This window comes from Fomitopsis serialis, assembly GCF_022376445.1.
Source record: "Fomitopsis serialis strain Sig1Antser10 chromosome Unknown B0H18scaffold_294, whole genome shotgun sequence".
In the NCBI taxonomy this organism is placed as follows: domain Eukaryota; kingdom Fungi; phylum Basidiomycota; class Agaricomycetes; order Polyporales; family Fomitopsidaceae; genus Fomitopsis; species Fomitopsis serialis.
The window spans coordinates 1-13,557 of NW_025955254.1; the positions used below are offsets into that span (position 1 = coordinate 1).

The 13,557-nt window shown below is 53.5% G+C and overlaps 2 protein-coding genes across 2 annotated transcripts; both read left to right on the forward strand.

Moving 5' to 3' along the window:
• Positions 1-3,597: 3,597 nt before the first annotated feature.
• Positions 3,598-4,714, forward strand: B0H18DRAFT_1128134 (uncharacterized protein; the record flags this gene model as incomplete). The annotated part of the gene is made up of 5 exons (XM_048035319.1): positions 3,598-3,649; positions 3,986-4,037; positions 4,091-4,247; positions 4,438-4,558; positions 4,617-4,714. The coding sequence occupies 5 exons, from the start codon at positions 3,598-3,600 to the stop codon at positions 4,712-4,714; spliced, it is 480 nt and encodes a 159-aa protein (XP_047885137.1).
• Positions 4,715-5,952: 1,238 nt separating this feature from the next.
• B0H18DRAFT_961783 (uncharacterized protein) lies at positions 5,953-7,079 on the forward strand (the record flags this gene model as incomplete). Its single annotated transcript, XM_048043078.1, has 6 exons — positions 5,953-6,055; positions 6,128-6,212; positions 6,354-6,459; positions 6,587-6,651; positions 6,756-6,784; positions 6,898-7,079. 6 exons carry the CDS (start codon positions 5,953-5,955, stop codon positions 7,077-7,079), a joined length of 570 nt encoding a protein of 189 aa, XP_047885138.1.
• Between the last annotated feature and the right edge of the window lie 6,478 nt (positions 7,080-13,557).

Sequence of the window (13,557 nt, forward strand, 5' to 3'; positions counted from 1 at the left end):
GCGGCCGACGCCGAGCGGCTGGTGTGCAATAGTTGCCTCATTTGGACGGCCGCAATGCCCTTGCGGCCGTCCAAATGAGGCACACCATCAAAACATACGCTCCGCGCCACGCCCTGCGTCGAGGCGTAATCGACTTACGCCGTGCGGTGGGTCGGTTACACCATGCGGTCGTGTCGCTGCGCAAAGGTACATACAGTACAACAGGCGTGAGTTACTGTGGGCTCAGGGGAAATAACATCGCACTCACTAGCTTTCTGCACCAGAGAGTGTTGTGCATTTGAGCGGACGGCGTCAGTTAACGTACGTCCACTCTCATGAAGGAGAAACAATAGAGGTCACGTACTGAAAATACCGAATACATGTGGTGTTCAAGTCAACATGCGTGAGGAGTGAGGGAAGAACGAAGCGAAGGATGTGCGACTGAAGCGAACTGACGTGCGACGTAAGCGCTGCGAGCTCAGGACGTAATCAAGTCCTAACGATCTTGGGCGGCTGGCACCTCACCGGAATAGCCTCCAGGTCGTTTCACTTTTACTCTGTTCTCCACTTCTGGAACACACACGTTGCTGGACTAAACGGTGAGTCCAGATAATCTCTGGATGTCGAATACTCACCAAGGTTGAAGACATGTCCAGAAAACGGCACTTGGAGGCTTTGCTGCGCAGACATGTGCCGCTTGCGACGAACCTTCGATACCATGCAGGGCTGATGGCCACCAGTCACAAGCGCAAATGCGCATGGTATAAAAAGGTAAATAAGCCGTATTATTTGGATGCTGAGCTGAGGATCGTCGATTCAGGGGAAATGAGTGCAGGCAGTAGTTAGGTGAGATTGAAATCCAGTCCTCGTACACTACTAATCTTTAAAGGCCCGACCTACAACCTATTAGGCATGCCTACAACAGAGGTGAAGGATCGTCATGCGCACCAATTTGCGACCAGGGAATGAAGACGGCACTGAGAGTGACCAGAGTGAGGATGAGGATGACGCTTTCGGCTCACAGGCCGAACAAGAAATGATGTTCGTCCCTTTACCTGTCGCCAGCTCCTCAGGCTGCGATCCTCCGGCGGCCGAATCTTCATCGTCAGCGGCTCGCGGTCGTCAGTCCGCAATACAACTTGATGACGACGAAGACACGCGAGTCGAAGAGGTCGATAATGCTGCCGGACATGTATTGGGAGAGGGCCGGACTATGAGGGATGCGTGGAGGAAGCACTTCGCAAAACAGAGCCCTGAAGACGCAGATGACGGCGAACCGACCAGTAAGCCAAATTGGAACTTGTTACGATACAGACGTGATGTGCTCACCTATTATTTTAGATGAAAGCTCTCTGTGGGAGCCGTTCGATTCAGAAATGGACTGGGAGATTGCCTCCTGGTGCGTCAAGGAGGGCGTCAGCCAAGGTGCTGTTGACCGATTTCTGAACATACCTAACGTGAGTGTCGATTCCACACGATTCTCAGCCTTCTGACAATGAACCTAGGTACGAGAGAAACTCGGCCTATCCTATCACAACATGCGCGCACTCCTGCAAAAGGTCGATTCAATACCTGACAGAGCCGAGTGGATGGAGCAGTGGATAACCTTCAAGGACCGACCAGGCGAGCAACATCTCGTTCAGTTCCGCGACATCATAGCGGCGATCAGGGCGTTACTCGGAAACCCTGCCCACGCGGACCGCATCGTGTATCGCCCACGCCGAATCTTCTCAGACGTGAGTCGCAAGAACCGTATCTACACAGAGATGTGGACAGGCAAATGGTGGAACGCTGTACAAGTAAGTGTTTCATTGTTATTGATTGTGCCTACAGCGTACTCATTACTGCTCTACTCAGAGCCTGCTACCGGAGGGAGCTGCCCTGGCCCCCGTTATTATCTCGACGGACAAGACGCAACTAACCCAATTTTCTGGGAACAAGTCTGCGTACCCCGTCTACATGACCTTGGCAACATTCCGAAGGCTCTGCGTCGCAAGCCTTCAGAGCATGCGTGCATCCTAATAGGATACCTCTCCGTCGACAAGGTCGACTCTATCGGCCTCAGCGATCGCAAGCATCGCGCACTCGTTCAGCAACTCTTTCACGCGTCTGTCAAGATGATCCTCAAGCCGCTCATCAAGGCTGGGAAAGAGGGCATAGACGTGACAGGAGGGGATGGCAAAATTCGGCGCGTCCACCCAGTTCTTGCGTCCTACGTTGCTGACTACCCGAGCAGTGCTTGGTGACGTGCACCAAGTACGGCACCTGCAGCATCTGTCAGTGCCCAGAGATCGCTCTCGGAGACAACACAGCGAAGACGCCGCGCCGACAAATCTGGACGTTGGACGTCCTGCGGAAGGCCAAAACTCGAGGAAAGAAGGGCACGACGGCGTTCTATAACGCCTGCAAGGAATATAACGTCTCAGGATACGTCGTAGAACCGTTCTGGAAGGACCTACCCTACGCAGACATCCACCACTGCATAACACCGGATATTCTCCACCAACTCTACCAAGGCGTTTTCAAGCACGTTATAGAGTGGTGCGGTGATCTTATGGACGAATCCGAGCTCGACCAGCGCATACGCTGCTTACCCCTGCGTACGGTACGCGCCGCTTCAAGAACGGCATATCCTCTCTGTCCCAGGTGTCTGGCAGCGAGCGCAAGGACATCGCGCGCATCCTGCTGGGATGTCTCGTCGGACGCCTACCTCACGCGGTCATCACGACCTTCCGCGCTCTTCTCGATTTTATTTACATTGCCCAGTACTCGACGCACGACGACACGACGCTGACCTATTTAGAGGATGCGCTGAAGACTTACCATAAGAACAAGGAGATTCTGAAGACCCTCGGCATACGAGAACACCTCAATATACCCAAGTTCCACTCCCTCCACCACTATGTCGAATCTATTCGCAACCTGGGCACTACCGACAATTACAATACCGAACTCTTCGAACGCCTGCACATCGACTGTGCGAAGAAGGCCTGGCGAGCGTCCAACCATCGCAACGAGAGGCCTCAAATGACCAAGTGGCTCGAGCGTCAGGAGAAGGTCGCTATGTACGAGACGCTTCGCCAGAGACTCCACGAGGAGCGCATTGCGACGCACGGATCCCTGACGTTACCGAAGATCATGCACGCTGTCCTCCAGCTGGCCTAACCTTGCCGAAGCATCCGTCCGTCTCGCAACAGTCCATCGTGTCCATTGCGGATAGCATCAAGCGCCTGGATTTGCGAAAGCCCTCAACCAGCATATCTTCTCAACAAATTGGTCGCCCACTGACCGCCAGCGAGGCGGAGAAGGCGGCTCCTATCTTCCATTCTCTCGCGTTGACGTCTTCCATGGTTCAAGTTCGCTACCGTTCCCCTCACAGACGACAACCCGGACCACGACGCAGTCAAGGCGAAGCCGTCTTGTGGAACAGAACCCGCACGGTTCGATACGGTCGTGTCTTGCGAGCGACAATGCTGAGGCAACTGGTCTCCAAGGTGAGTAGGTCAACACACTTCATTTCTACTGTCTAAACAAACTTTCACCAGGAACTCGCATAGGGCGAGTCAAACGATCTTCAAGCTACCAGAGAAGATCTACCAACACGGTGCTGTCTCAGAGATGCCAGCCCCAGAGGAATGGGCACAGCAAGGCCCCTGGCCTACGTTGAATGGTATGCCAAACTCCCTGCCGCTGCCGACCCCGTACACATGATGTACGATGTCCGAAAGATGCCCCTTAGGGCGGACGGCACGCCGCCTGGAGACGTAGTACCTTTACGAATGATCCGCCAGTCCTGTCAATTAGTTCCCCATTTCCCAAACCCCACTCGTACGAACTCACGTCCCAACGTTCCGAATGACTGGACCACTGACAACGTACTGGACAAAGCACATAGGTTTTTGTTGAACAACTGGGCCAGTAAATACGCTTATCAAACTCTATGGTAGCAACCCTACGTATGACCACATTGACCTTGGCACTGTAATATTAAACCCTACCTGCGCAGTACCCACCACAACAGTTGCCCTTCGTCTGAAGAATATCCTGATCCAGTTCCAGTACGTTGTTGACTTGTCAATCTACATTACTCACTCACTTGCGCATGCAGTAGGCCGCCTTCGACATTCCCGCACCGGTCAACGTTCAAGCTGCTCCGTGCCTCCCGCACGAAGACAATACCTGAGAGGACACACTGTCCACCATACGAGGCCCGGGCAGACGACGTGGACAAGGCCCGTCGCCCAGTATCCGAGGGCGTCGTGAACCCAGTACGTCTATGCGCCACGTCCTTGCACATGGTTGCGATCTTTCACACCTCCTACAGCCAGCGTGCTCGAGCCTCGTATCGTCATCCACGCTGTAGAACCAGGGGTGGTTCCGTAATAGCGGACTCTGCTCGCCCTCGCCCGCCAGCGGTCCGAGCGGGAAATGATGCACACGGACAGCTGACATCCGAAGTACAGCAGGTTCGCCCAATTGCGCATGCCGATCGACCGGAGAGACGGCCACGATGTCCACGACTTGCAGGCTCTGCCTTGCAAGCACATATGCGCAGAGACGGAGAACACGCAGGACACTGGTGCGCATCGTACCATCTGCCTGTCAGCTTCATTGACTGACCTAGCCTGGCTTTACAGTGTTCTGGTACCTACGTGAACGGCCGGTGCTCGACACTGCTCCTCGGGATGCTAACGAGGTCCTTCGTGGCGAGCACATACCCTGCGCATCGGCATGACCGACGAAGACACCATATATCGTCTTCCGGCAAGCAAGCCTCGGGCCATGCGTTGTGGCGACCTCGAAGTGTGCGTATGTGTCCTGATATCAGTTCCACCGTCGTCACTCACCGGGTTCAATCTGGCAGGTGCGACAGTACCACGGGGCAGTTGGCATTCATCGTGCGTGGCGCGTCGAGCTTGCTGGTCAAGCCCATGCTCGCGTCGGTAAGCACCTTGTGCTTCAAGCAGGCAGGACCTCAACCTATCTCATCTGCGCGCAGGCCCGGGTCCCAATATGCACACCGCACAACCGCACTATGTGTGGCTGCTATGCACCCTCCGAGCGCAGCATCCTATCGCCGTCGCCGGATGATCGAGTACAGTACACAACGTATCGTCTTCTGGCGAACTGGCGCACCCGTTCACGCTGTGTCAACGCGCACGCTGCTGAGCCCTCTCGGTGCGCTACTCCGCCGTGCACAGCTGGTCCACGTCGTGCCCACCGTCATCTTCAAGTTTGACCTCGGCCGGATGATCGATGTCCGGCAAACTGACCGTGGAGCACCCCTGTCCGCGCTGTGTTGATGCGCACACTAGTGCTTCTTTGTGGGTCCCTCCCGGAAGGCTACCGCACCATGTCACGCCTGCCATCATCGCCCACCATCCGTCCATACAATCTAATATGCAACATATTGACGCCCAGTGAAGACGGACAAGTACGCTGTTTTGAACGAACTGCATGTGATGTCCTGTGGTCGCTGTTCAACGAAGACGCGACGTACGGAGTTCCGACTTGTGGGTATGCGAGGCGCGACGAAGCACGTCGGTCGTGGCAAAGACATGACAGATGGCGTTTTGGCGAGTGTCGTGTCTACGATGGGGTACCCGTTGATAACGCGGCAGACGGTCTAGGTCCTCTGGATGCACGCGCGCACAGCTGCCACAATCAACACCGGGTGGACAGGCCATTGGCTTGGACAACAGTTCTCTGGAGCTGCAAGCGAAGCCTCCGAGTCGTCCAGGATCACCGTCTGTTACGCAAGTTCGTATTCCGCGCAGGATTCCAGTGTCCCTCACCACCTTCGTGTCAACTTTCAGCGTAGTGTACAGAACACGGTGCAGATCTTCCATATCGACCGACGCAAACTAAGCGACCTCGACCCAGCTTACGTTATCGACTCCGTGTGCGAGCTGGCGGAGCGGCTGGTTGTCATTCGTGGCGACAGTCGTATAGTATCGCAGGAGACCCAGAACAATGCAACACTCCTGTTCCGCACCGGGTCCCACTGGCTCCTTTGTGCTACGTTCGCTGCATGGGGAGGCCCGGGCGAAGTTCAATCAAACCGTGGCGCAGCCAGGTGAGATGTGTGGTACGCAGTCTATCGGCGAACCAGCGACGCAGATGACACTGAACACGTTCCATCACGCAGGTGTATCCAGTGAGAATGTCACGCTCTGCGTGCCGCGGTTGAAGGAAATCATCAATGTTGCGACGAACATCAAGACGCCCTCACTGTCCGTGTTCCTCGCACCGCACATCGCACGTCTCTGTGCACTGTCACGGCAGTGGTAGAGATTTGGTATGATCCCGAGTGCGTGGACCAACTTCGCCTACATACTCGCCGACGTCAGCAGCGCTGAATCTCACATTGCCAGGATACTCGCCCACGAGTCCTCGGTACTCACCTACTTCCCCATCATTATCCCCGACATCACCTCGTTACAGCCCGCAGTCCCCGTCATTCAGCCCAACGTCACCACAGTACTCAGCCAAGAGTCCATCCTAGTCGTTCAACCTGGCTTCTGACGTCTGCAACTCTCCGACGTGTAGGTTTAAATGACTTGTACCCTTGGATTCTGTGACTGACATGATGTACGCTCCTGCCCAGATGTCTCCCTTCGTTGCCGAAGTATTCACCGGCCTCACCAGCATCAACCGCATCTCCCAAGTACTGTGAGTAGCCGTGCACCATATTGTGACTTGTGGTGCTGTTGTTGACGCTCCCTTTAGCACCGACATCACTGACCTACTCTCCAGCGCGTACCCCTTAAATGTAGACATATCTTGATGCCTTACCAACCTGCCAGTGCGTGATCTCAATCCTCATAGACCCGCTTATTACAGTGAGTCTAATACGGGTGCATGGCATTGGGGTCACTGATAGCTTGTTACAGCTCCTGCATGATCCACCATTTACAGTCCAAAATGGCCGCAACCTTTCCTACACCATGACCGCATTCGAGAATGTCTCGTACACAAGCGACTCCCCCAGTGCCGTCGCAGAACGCTGCGAGAGCGTTGGCGGATTTGGCAGCAGGCAGAATGAACACTCAGTTGTTCAATGCGGCGACCAGGCGCAGGCTGTTCGTCAGGCTCCGTGAATCGTGCAAGTTGTGTCTGTGCACACCGTACCGGACTCATAAAATGCATCCAGATGGCCTTGCCAGTTCCAATTTGTGTTCTGGACACAGACCACCAACGTCCATAGAGAGCACACTGAGACTACTAGATAGAAGTACTACATTTACTATGATAGATACTTTGAAAGTAGTACGCCTGAAAATGCATACTTAAGAACTCATGATTGAGTCAATGTAAGACCTCCGAGAATAAAGAAAATCCCCTAGCCAAAATTTGCTTGCAGGTAACACAATATCTTCTTGAAGGGATGCTTAGTCAAGGAAACTGCATCTTATGCAAGCACGGCTATTTTGACAAAGCCTTACAGGTCCTGAAACACTTAACCAAGTTGTCCAAGCATTTATGTGTTGCCATGTGGCTTGACAAGCAAACCTGGTTTTTCCTGATGAACTGGCTGACTGACTGACTGGCTTCGAACGTACTGGCTGACTGGCGAACTTGCTGACTTTCGAACGTACTGACTGGCTGACGAACCTCGCCGGTGCGAGGTGAGATTGAGAGGGTAAGGGGGTCTCTGAGATTCGAAGGGAACAAGTCCCAGAGTATATACAGGAAAATACGGTCCGAAGACCAAGAGAGCCAAGAGAAATACAAGACATGATGAATGAAAGAGATAAGGAAAACAGCCAATCGGAGAATGTCACAACGCTCGACCCGGACCTACTAACACATGAGAGAATCCAACTCGGCCTTCCGCAGGTTCCGCATAACGGGCGACCGTCCCCGAACGGCGAAGGTCATAACCGGGGCCGGTGACAGTCCTCGAAGATATGAGACAGCTGCAGGAGTTCGCCTGACTTACACGAACATGCCGCACCTCGACCCAACTTCCGAAGTGTATGCTGCCCGCTACTACCGCCTCCTAGAGGTCCTCAAGACCGAGGGACTTGTCGAGCCGCGATACGATGCCAACAGTCCCGGAGAGTGGCTGGCTTGGGCCCACGGAGTCCGTTGGATGATTGTACGTGCCTCCGAACTTAGACTATCGTTCGAACCATCGAACCGACCTTCGAACAGCGATTCTTGTTCGAGTCCCGCAGCCGGGCCATCCTGCTAGCGAACGATACGCTTCCTGCTCCTAGGTCGTTCCCCGAGATCAACGAGTTGATGCGTTACCTCGACGAGGTCTTTCACCGCGATGGCAACCAGGGAGATATCCTAGGTTCGCCTTACCCTACGATCGCCTGGTCCGAGACCTTGGTACTGCTCAAACAAGTCAACCAGGCCGAGCGTCGCCCTCTCGCGAACCCGCAGTATCAGCGCGAGTCGTTGATCCTGTCCGACTTCCGCCAGCTGCCCGACAACCTCGAGTCCATGGGTCGAGTGATTCACAACATCGCAGTCGACCAGCGCCGCACGCACGGCACCCTCGTCGGGTTGCTCGAAAGCCTGCTCGAGCGCGTCAACACTGACCGTAGCTTCGACGCCGGTCCGTCTGTTCGTAGGGGTAGGGGTGGTGGTCATGGGTGTGGAGGTCGAGGACATAGATACGAGAGTTGCCGAGGCCGTCACTAGTTAGTTTGACGTAGCCATGTACTTGCCCCGGAGTCCTACCAATGTAGCAACGCTTCTAAACCGCTCGCCTCTGCCACTAAGGGTTCCGAACATTGACGCTTGAGCTTCGAACATCGGGCGGTTCCCTCGAACGGACGGGCAGTGCGTCGACCGTTCTGACTTAGTGTACTGTTGTATCGACCGTAAATGGCGTTTTCGGCGGGTAGGTGAGCTAAGGGCTCATCACCGGGTGCATCCACACAGCTTGAGCATCCTCTCGGGGCTCTCCAATCCGCCTACGTTCTCAAGTCATTTGCGACACATCTGGCCGCAGTACAAGGAAGCCGAATCAAAGATACTGATACGAAGCCGGCGCGCGGTGCACTCGCACTCGCAGCCACAGTGGTGAGTGCTCTTGCACTCGCATCTCGTTGTATAATTGACAATTGCTGCAGGTACAGCATGTGTTTACGGCCTGGAAGACTGGGCAATACAACGGCGATCTCGCCTTCAGTGGCGATAGCTACCGCAGTGTCACTACCTATTGGCACGACAAGTCCGTCGCGAAGATCATCGAGCGTCGCCGATTCGACAAGTACATAGATCTTGCAATTCCGTACATCGAGACTACATGGGCACCGCGCATTGCAGACGACGAGGACAACATCACTGTTTGTGATCCGAGTAGTCCGGTGCAGTCTGGCGGCGAGGACGACACGTTCGGTAGACATTGACATAGTATTACATCGCTTCTGTTTTGTACGACTTAACCCAGCTTTCAACAGCTGGTGTTACGATAACTGCTATTTCTGGTACTCATCTACTGGTAGCTGACACAATGCAATCTGGTCTTCTGAATGCTATCGTGTCTGTGACTCTGTGGCGATCTATGCACTGACGATTCCTGAGAGGCTGACGATTCCTGAGAAGCTGACGAGCCCTGAACTGCCCTGAGCCATCTGAAGATGGCTCTCTGAGAGATGTGTTCGAAAAAAAAATGAAGTCTTGACACCTGGACTTCTGAGCCTTTCTGACGTCTTCTGAGCCTTTCTGAAGGTCTCTGAAGTCCCTGACGAGGCCGTCAGAGACTTTTCACAAGTTCCTGATGTGTACTTTCGCCTGCCCAGGACTACGGTGAGCGGTGTTATATGTATACGTGAAATGCGATGCCTGATTGACCTACCATGAGAACTAAGTCCGTAAGCAGCTCTGCTACAGAATAATTCCATTCCGGCAGTTCAGTCGAACTCTGCGTCCTTGATATCCTCGCGCAGTACTAGCTGTGTCGGGGGAAGGTCCCTGTTCATGGTCTGGCGCCAACTTTTGTTATATGATGTGTACTCAAGTTGCACCTTCCCTATCGCTTCTGTGAAGATCGAATGAGCATAACGTGAGCAAGGACAACTCAAAGAATATATGCAAACCCTGCCCGAGCTTCGGAGGGACACCGTCACCATCTCCAAATGTGAGGAATAGAACGAGGCCGCTTGCCACTGGGTATGCTTCATGCAGCATCTTCTCGCAGAGCTCCCAGCCTTTGCCAGCTCTGAGCTTCAAGATGCGCTCAATCTCGGTCACGACATCAGCAATACGGAACACCGCACATCTAACGATTTTGAATTTATCTTTCGCGAGTGGCCCTGCACTAGGAGTGTAGGCCGAGTGCTCCACTATGAGATGAGTGCGTGCTCGACCAGGATCTTCATGCAACCGTAACGCGTTGGCGTAGGGCAACTTATCGACGGCAAGTTTCCAAGCGTTCCAGTCCTTTTGCCGCTGCGCAGCGGGTGCATCCAGCAAGGAGAGTAGCTTGAGTTTCTCGTTCTCTAAAGCAAACCCTCTAGTATCAGAAGGGCCGGTCAGTGCAGGCTACGCCTGAAGCTGAAGGCTAGCGTCAATGCTTACTTGCACGCATCCCTATTGGTCGAATATAAACTGTTGAGGGACTAGCATAAGCAATTATCCGGCTGAGCACCTACTTGTGCAACGGCCAATCTTTCCTCTGACATTCTCGAGAGCTAGCGAACATTTAGCTATTGACATCCCTGGCCCAAGCCAAACCGAGAGCTGCACCAGTAGTAAAATGTCTTGCACTTTCCGCAGATGGATAGCTTCACAATTGGTTCCACAGCGCGGCAATTCCTGCATGCTTTGTTTATGCGATGATCTGTCTTGTCAGTACGCTGGCGTCCTTCTAACCAAGAACGTCCTCCAAGCGCTTCCAGGATTGGACTGGCCGTTTCGCCATCCGGTATTAGGGGCTCGCCATAGTCCGCAGTCGGCAGCCGGTGTGGGTTCTTGCGGAACCACTTGACAAGCCATTTCTCGCTGTCACAGGTATGAGGTCTGTATCTGGAGATCAGAGATAGTGATAATTGACTAACTGTCTCTTCGCTGAACCGAGCTTTCCTCGCCGCCGCAGAACACGTGACAAGCATACTTTGGCCACAATCAGATCGCGCAAGTCTGTTTTGTCAGAAGCAGGCGTATCGACAAGCCCTTCCAGCAGCGACTGTGCACTATCATCATCCACGCCGCTTCGTGTCAATGCTTCTGTGTAGATCATGAGGGGGTAACTGTCCCACACGTACATCAGCCTCAGGCTGCCCGAGTAGATGTCACATGAACGGCACCGACCGATGTGCTGTAAAGAGTTGCTCCGGCGGGACAGCTTGTCTCTGAAACTCGATGATCTCACTGAAATATTGCGCAGCGTCTCCCGGTCGGTCAATTTCCGGCTTTCTGTCTCCGAGGCATGCGGGACACGCCAGTGGTTCAATGTCAGGATACGACTCGGAGTATGACATCTAGAAACTCACAGCAGGAATAGAGTTATCTTTGCCTTCGCTTGCTGCCGCTACGACATTGGATGTCAGTGAGAGTTTGCACGAAGACAAAAGGTTATACATCTATAGACTTACTAGGCAAAACCTATGGGTGTCTGCCGGGGTAGCACGTTGTTGCGAGCGAAGCGAGCATACTTCGGCCTAGGGGGTGCAGCCAGGCAACAAACAAGTACAAATTGTCGATTCGCAAACGATTATTCCCGCCCTCTGCTGTATAGAATGTGCTTCTGCTCGTTCACAAATCCCTATAAATCCGATTGAAAATCACTCAAATTTGCGCGATGGGCCATTCTTTTGTAAGATCTACTTTGATGTCCATATGAGCGTGGTTGATACAGGTTTACGGCTCTGACAACGTCCATTCGAGCGAAGTTGGACTTAGGCGCCCGAACTCCCGCCGCGGCCACACCAATTTCTGACGTCGCGCCGTGGCCCCAGACCACTGGCAAAGCTTTTTCACAGCCATTTGCTGCTGTGGCTGTGAGGCCATTGTCCAATTAACAAGCTCACAATGAGTGCTGCTATATAAGTTTAACTGACCACCCACTGTCCGACTCTTGCTCGCCGACTTCAACAAATGGTGCCGGTGCAAAGGACATGCGATGTACTACATATCCAGCTTCACCGATCTGTAACATATCTCAACCCCACGCAAGCAGCCTGTGTCGCCCTTGCTTTGTAGCGAGCCCCTCTGTGTCACAGATCGATGTTATTTTAGCCGACCTAGCATGGGCATACATGGCGTCCATTTCATTCCTGTACAAAGCGATGAGTTGCACGTCCGTGCAATCGATGAGAGCGTCGATGAACGTCTCCAGAGCCCAAATGACATGCTCGTGAATGTCCTCCGGCACTGTTGTCACCTATCATCAGTACACGCACTACACTTGAGAGAAGGGATAGCCAAAGGTACCGTCACTGATGTGAATGAGAAAACTATACGCGAATAGCCAAGGGAGTTTGGTCTTGAGCACGATAGAGCGTGAAGCCGGCTCCTGCACAATATCGCCAGTGTGTGGATCCTGTAGCTCAAGCACATGTGGCTCAGGCATCGAGTCTACGGCCTCCACGACAGCAGACGCTTGATTTCGCGATCGTCATGAGCATGAATCCATATTGCCATATCCCAACACTACTTACTTATTGCGACGTCCTGCCTGACGAGACCAAGGTCTGGTAGTAGCGGATCTCCTGTGTCGTCGATCTCATACTGCGACATGCCCAGCAAGAAGTGAACCCGTTGTTGTAGTGGTGCGGACATGGTCAATCGCAGGTTCGCATGGTAAGCCGAGCAAGCGGAGAAAGCATTCATGTTTACAAAACAACACAGGTTATCTGTTAAGGACTTTCGAGAGCCGTCCTTTCGACCTGAAGGCGAGGGAATTTAGTTGGAGGTTAGGTCTAAAGCTCGGTAGGCGCTCTAGGTACCGAACAATGATGGTGGCGACTGCGTGGGAGGCGGAGAGCGCTCACTGATCCTGTTGCGACGAATTATATAACAGTAGACTGCGCCTGAGTACACCTTTTCGTCGTGGGGCCTATCGTTTGGGAAATAGCTGTAAAGAGCATATGTTGGATTGCTTGGGTCGTAGTACGATGTAAATAGAATGATTCTGCTCTCGCCAACTTGAAACATTGTTCTCTATTCGGGCAAGGCTGTCTCGCTGTAATGGAGAAGCGTCGAGCACTTGCATGTGTACAAACGGTGCCGGTGAAAGGTTGGATCTTGCTCCGAGCGTCTTGCAAGAAGCGGGAAAGGGAAATGAAGGAATGAGGCGGAAGTCATCGGCCTGCCGCATGCCCGACTAGTTCCCCCTCTGTGGTTCAGCAATCCATCGCGTCGAACCCAGAGGTTGGACGGTGCAGGTAAAGCATGAAGCACGCGGCGCGTTTCCAGAAACCTCGGGTACTGTGGCCTATATCGGTGTCGGGTAAGTCAGTGATTCAGGACGGTGAAGGGGAGACACGCACGGAAGTAATTTCGTCGCAGTACGAAGAGTGATGCCACTTTTGAAATGAAGGTCGGACCTGAGATCCGCTGATGAGGCTCGAAGGCCTGCTAGATGTACGGTACTTGTCAGCATGTACTCTGTTGGGT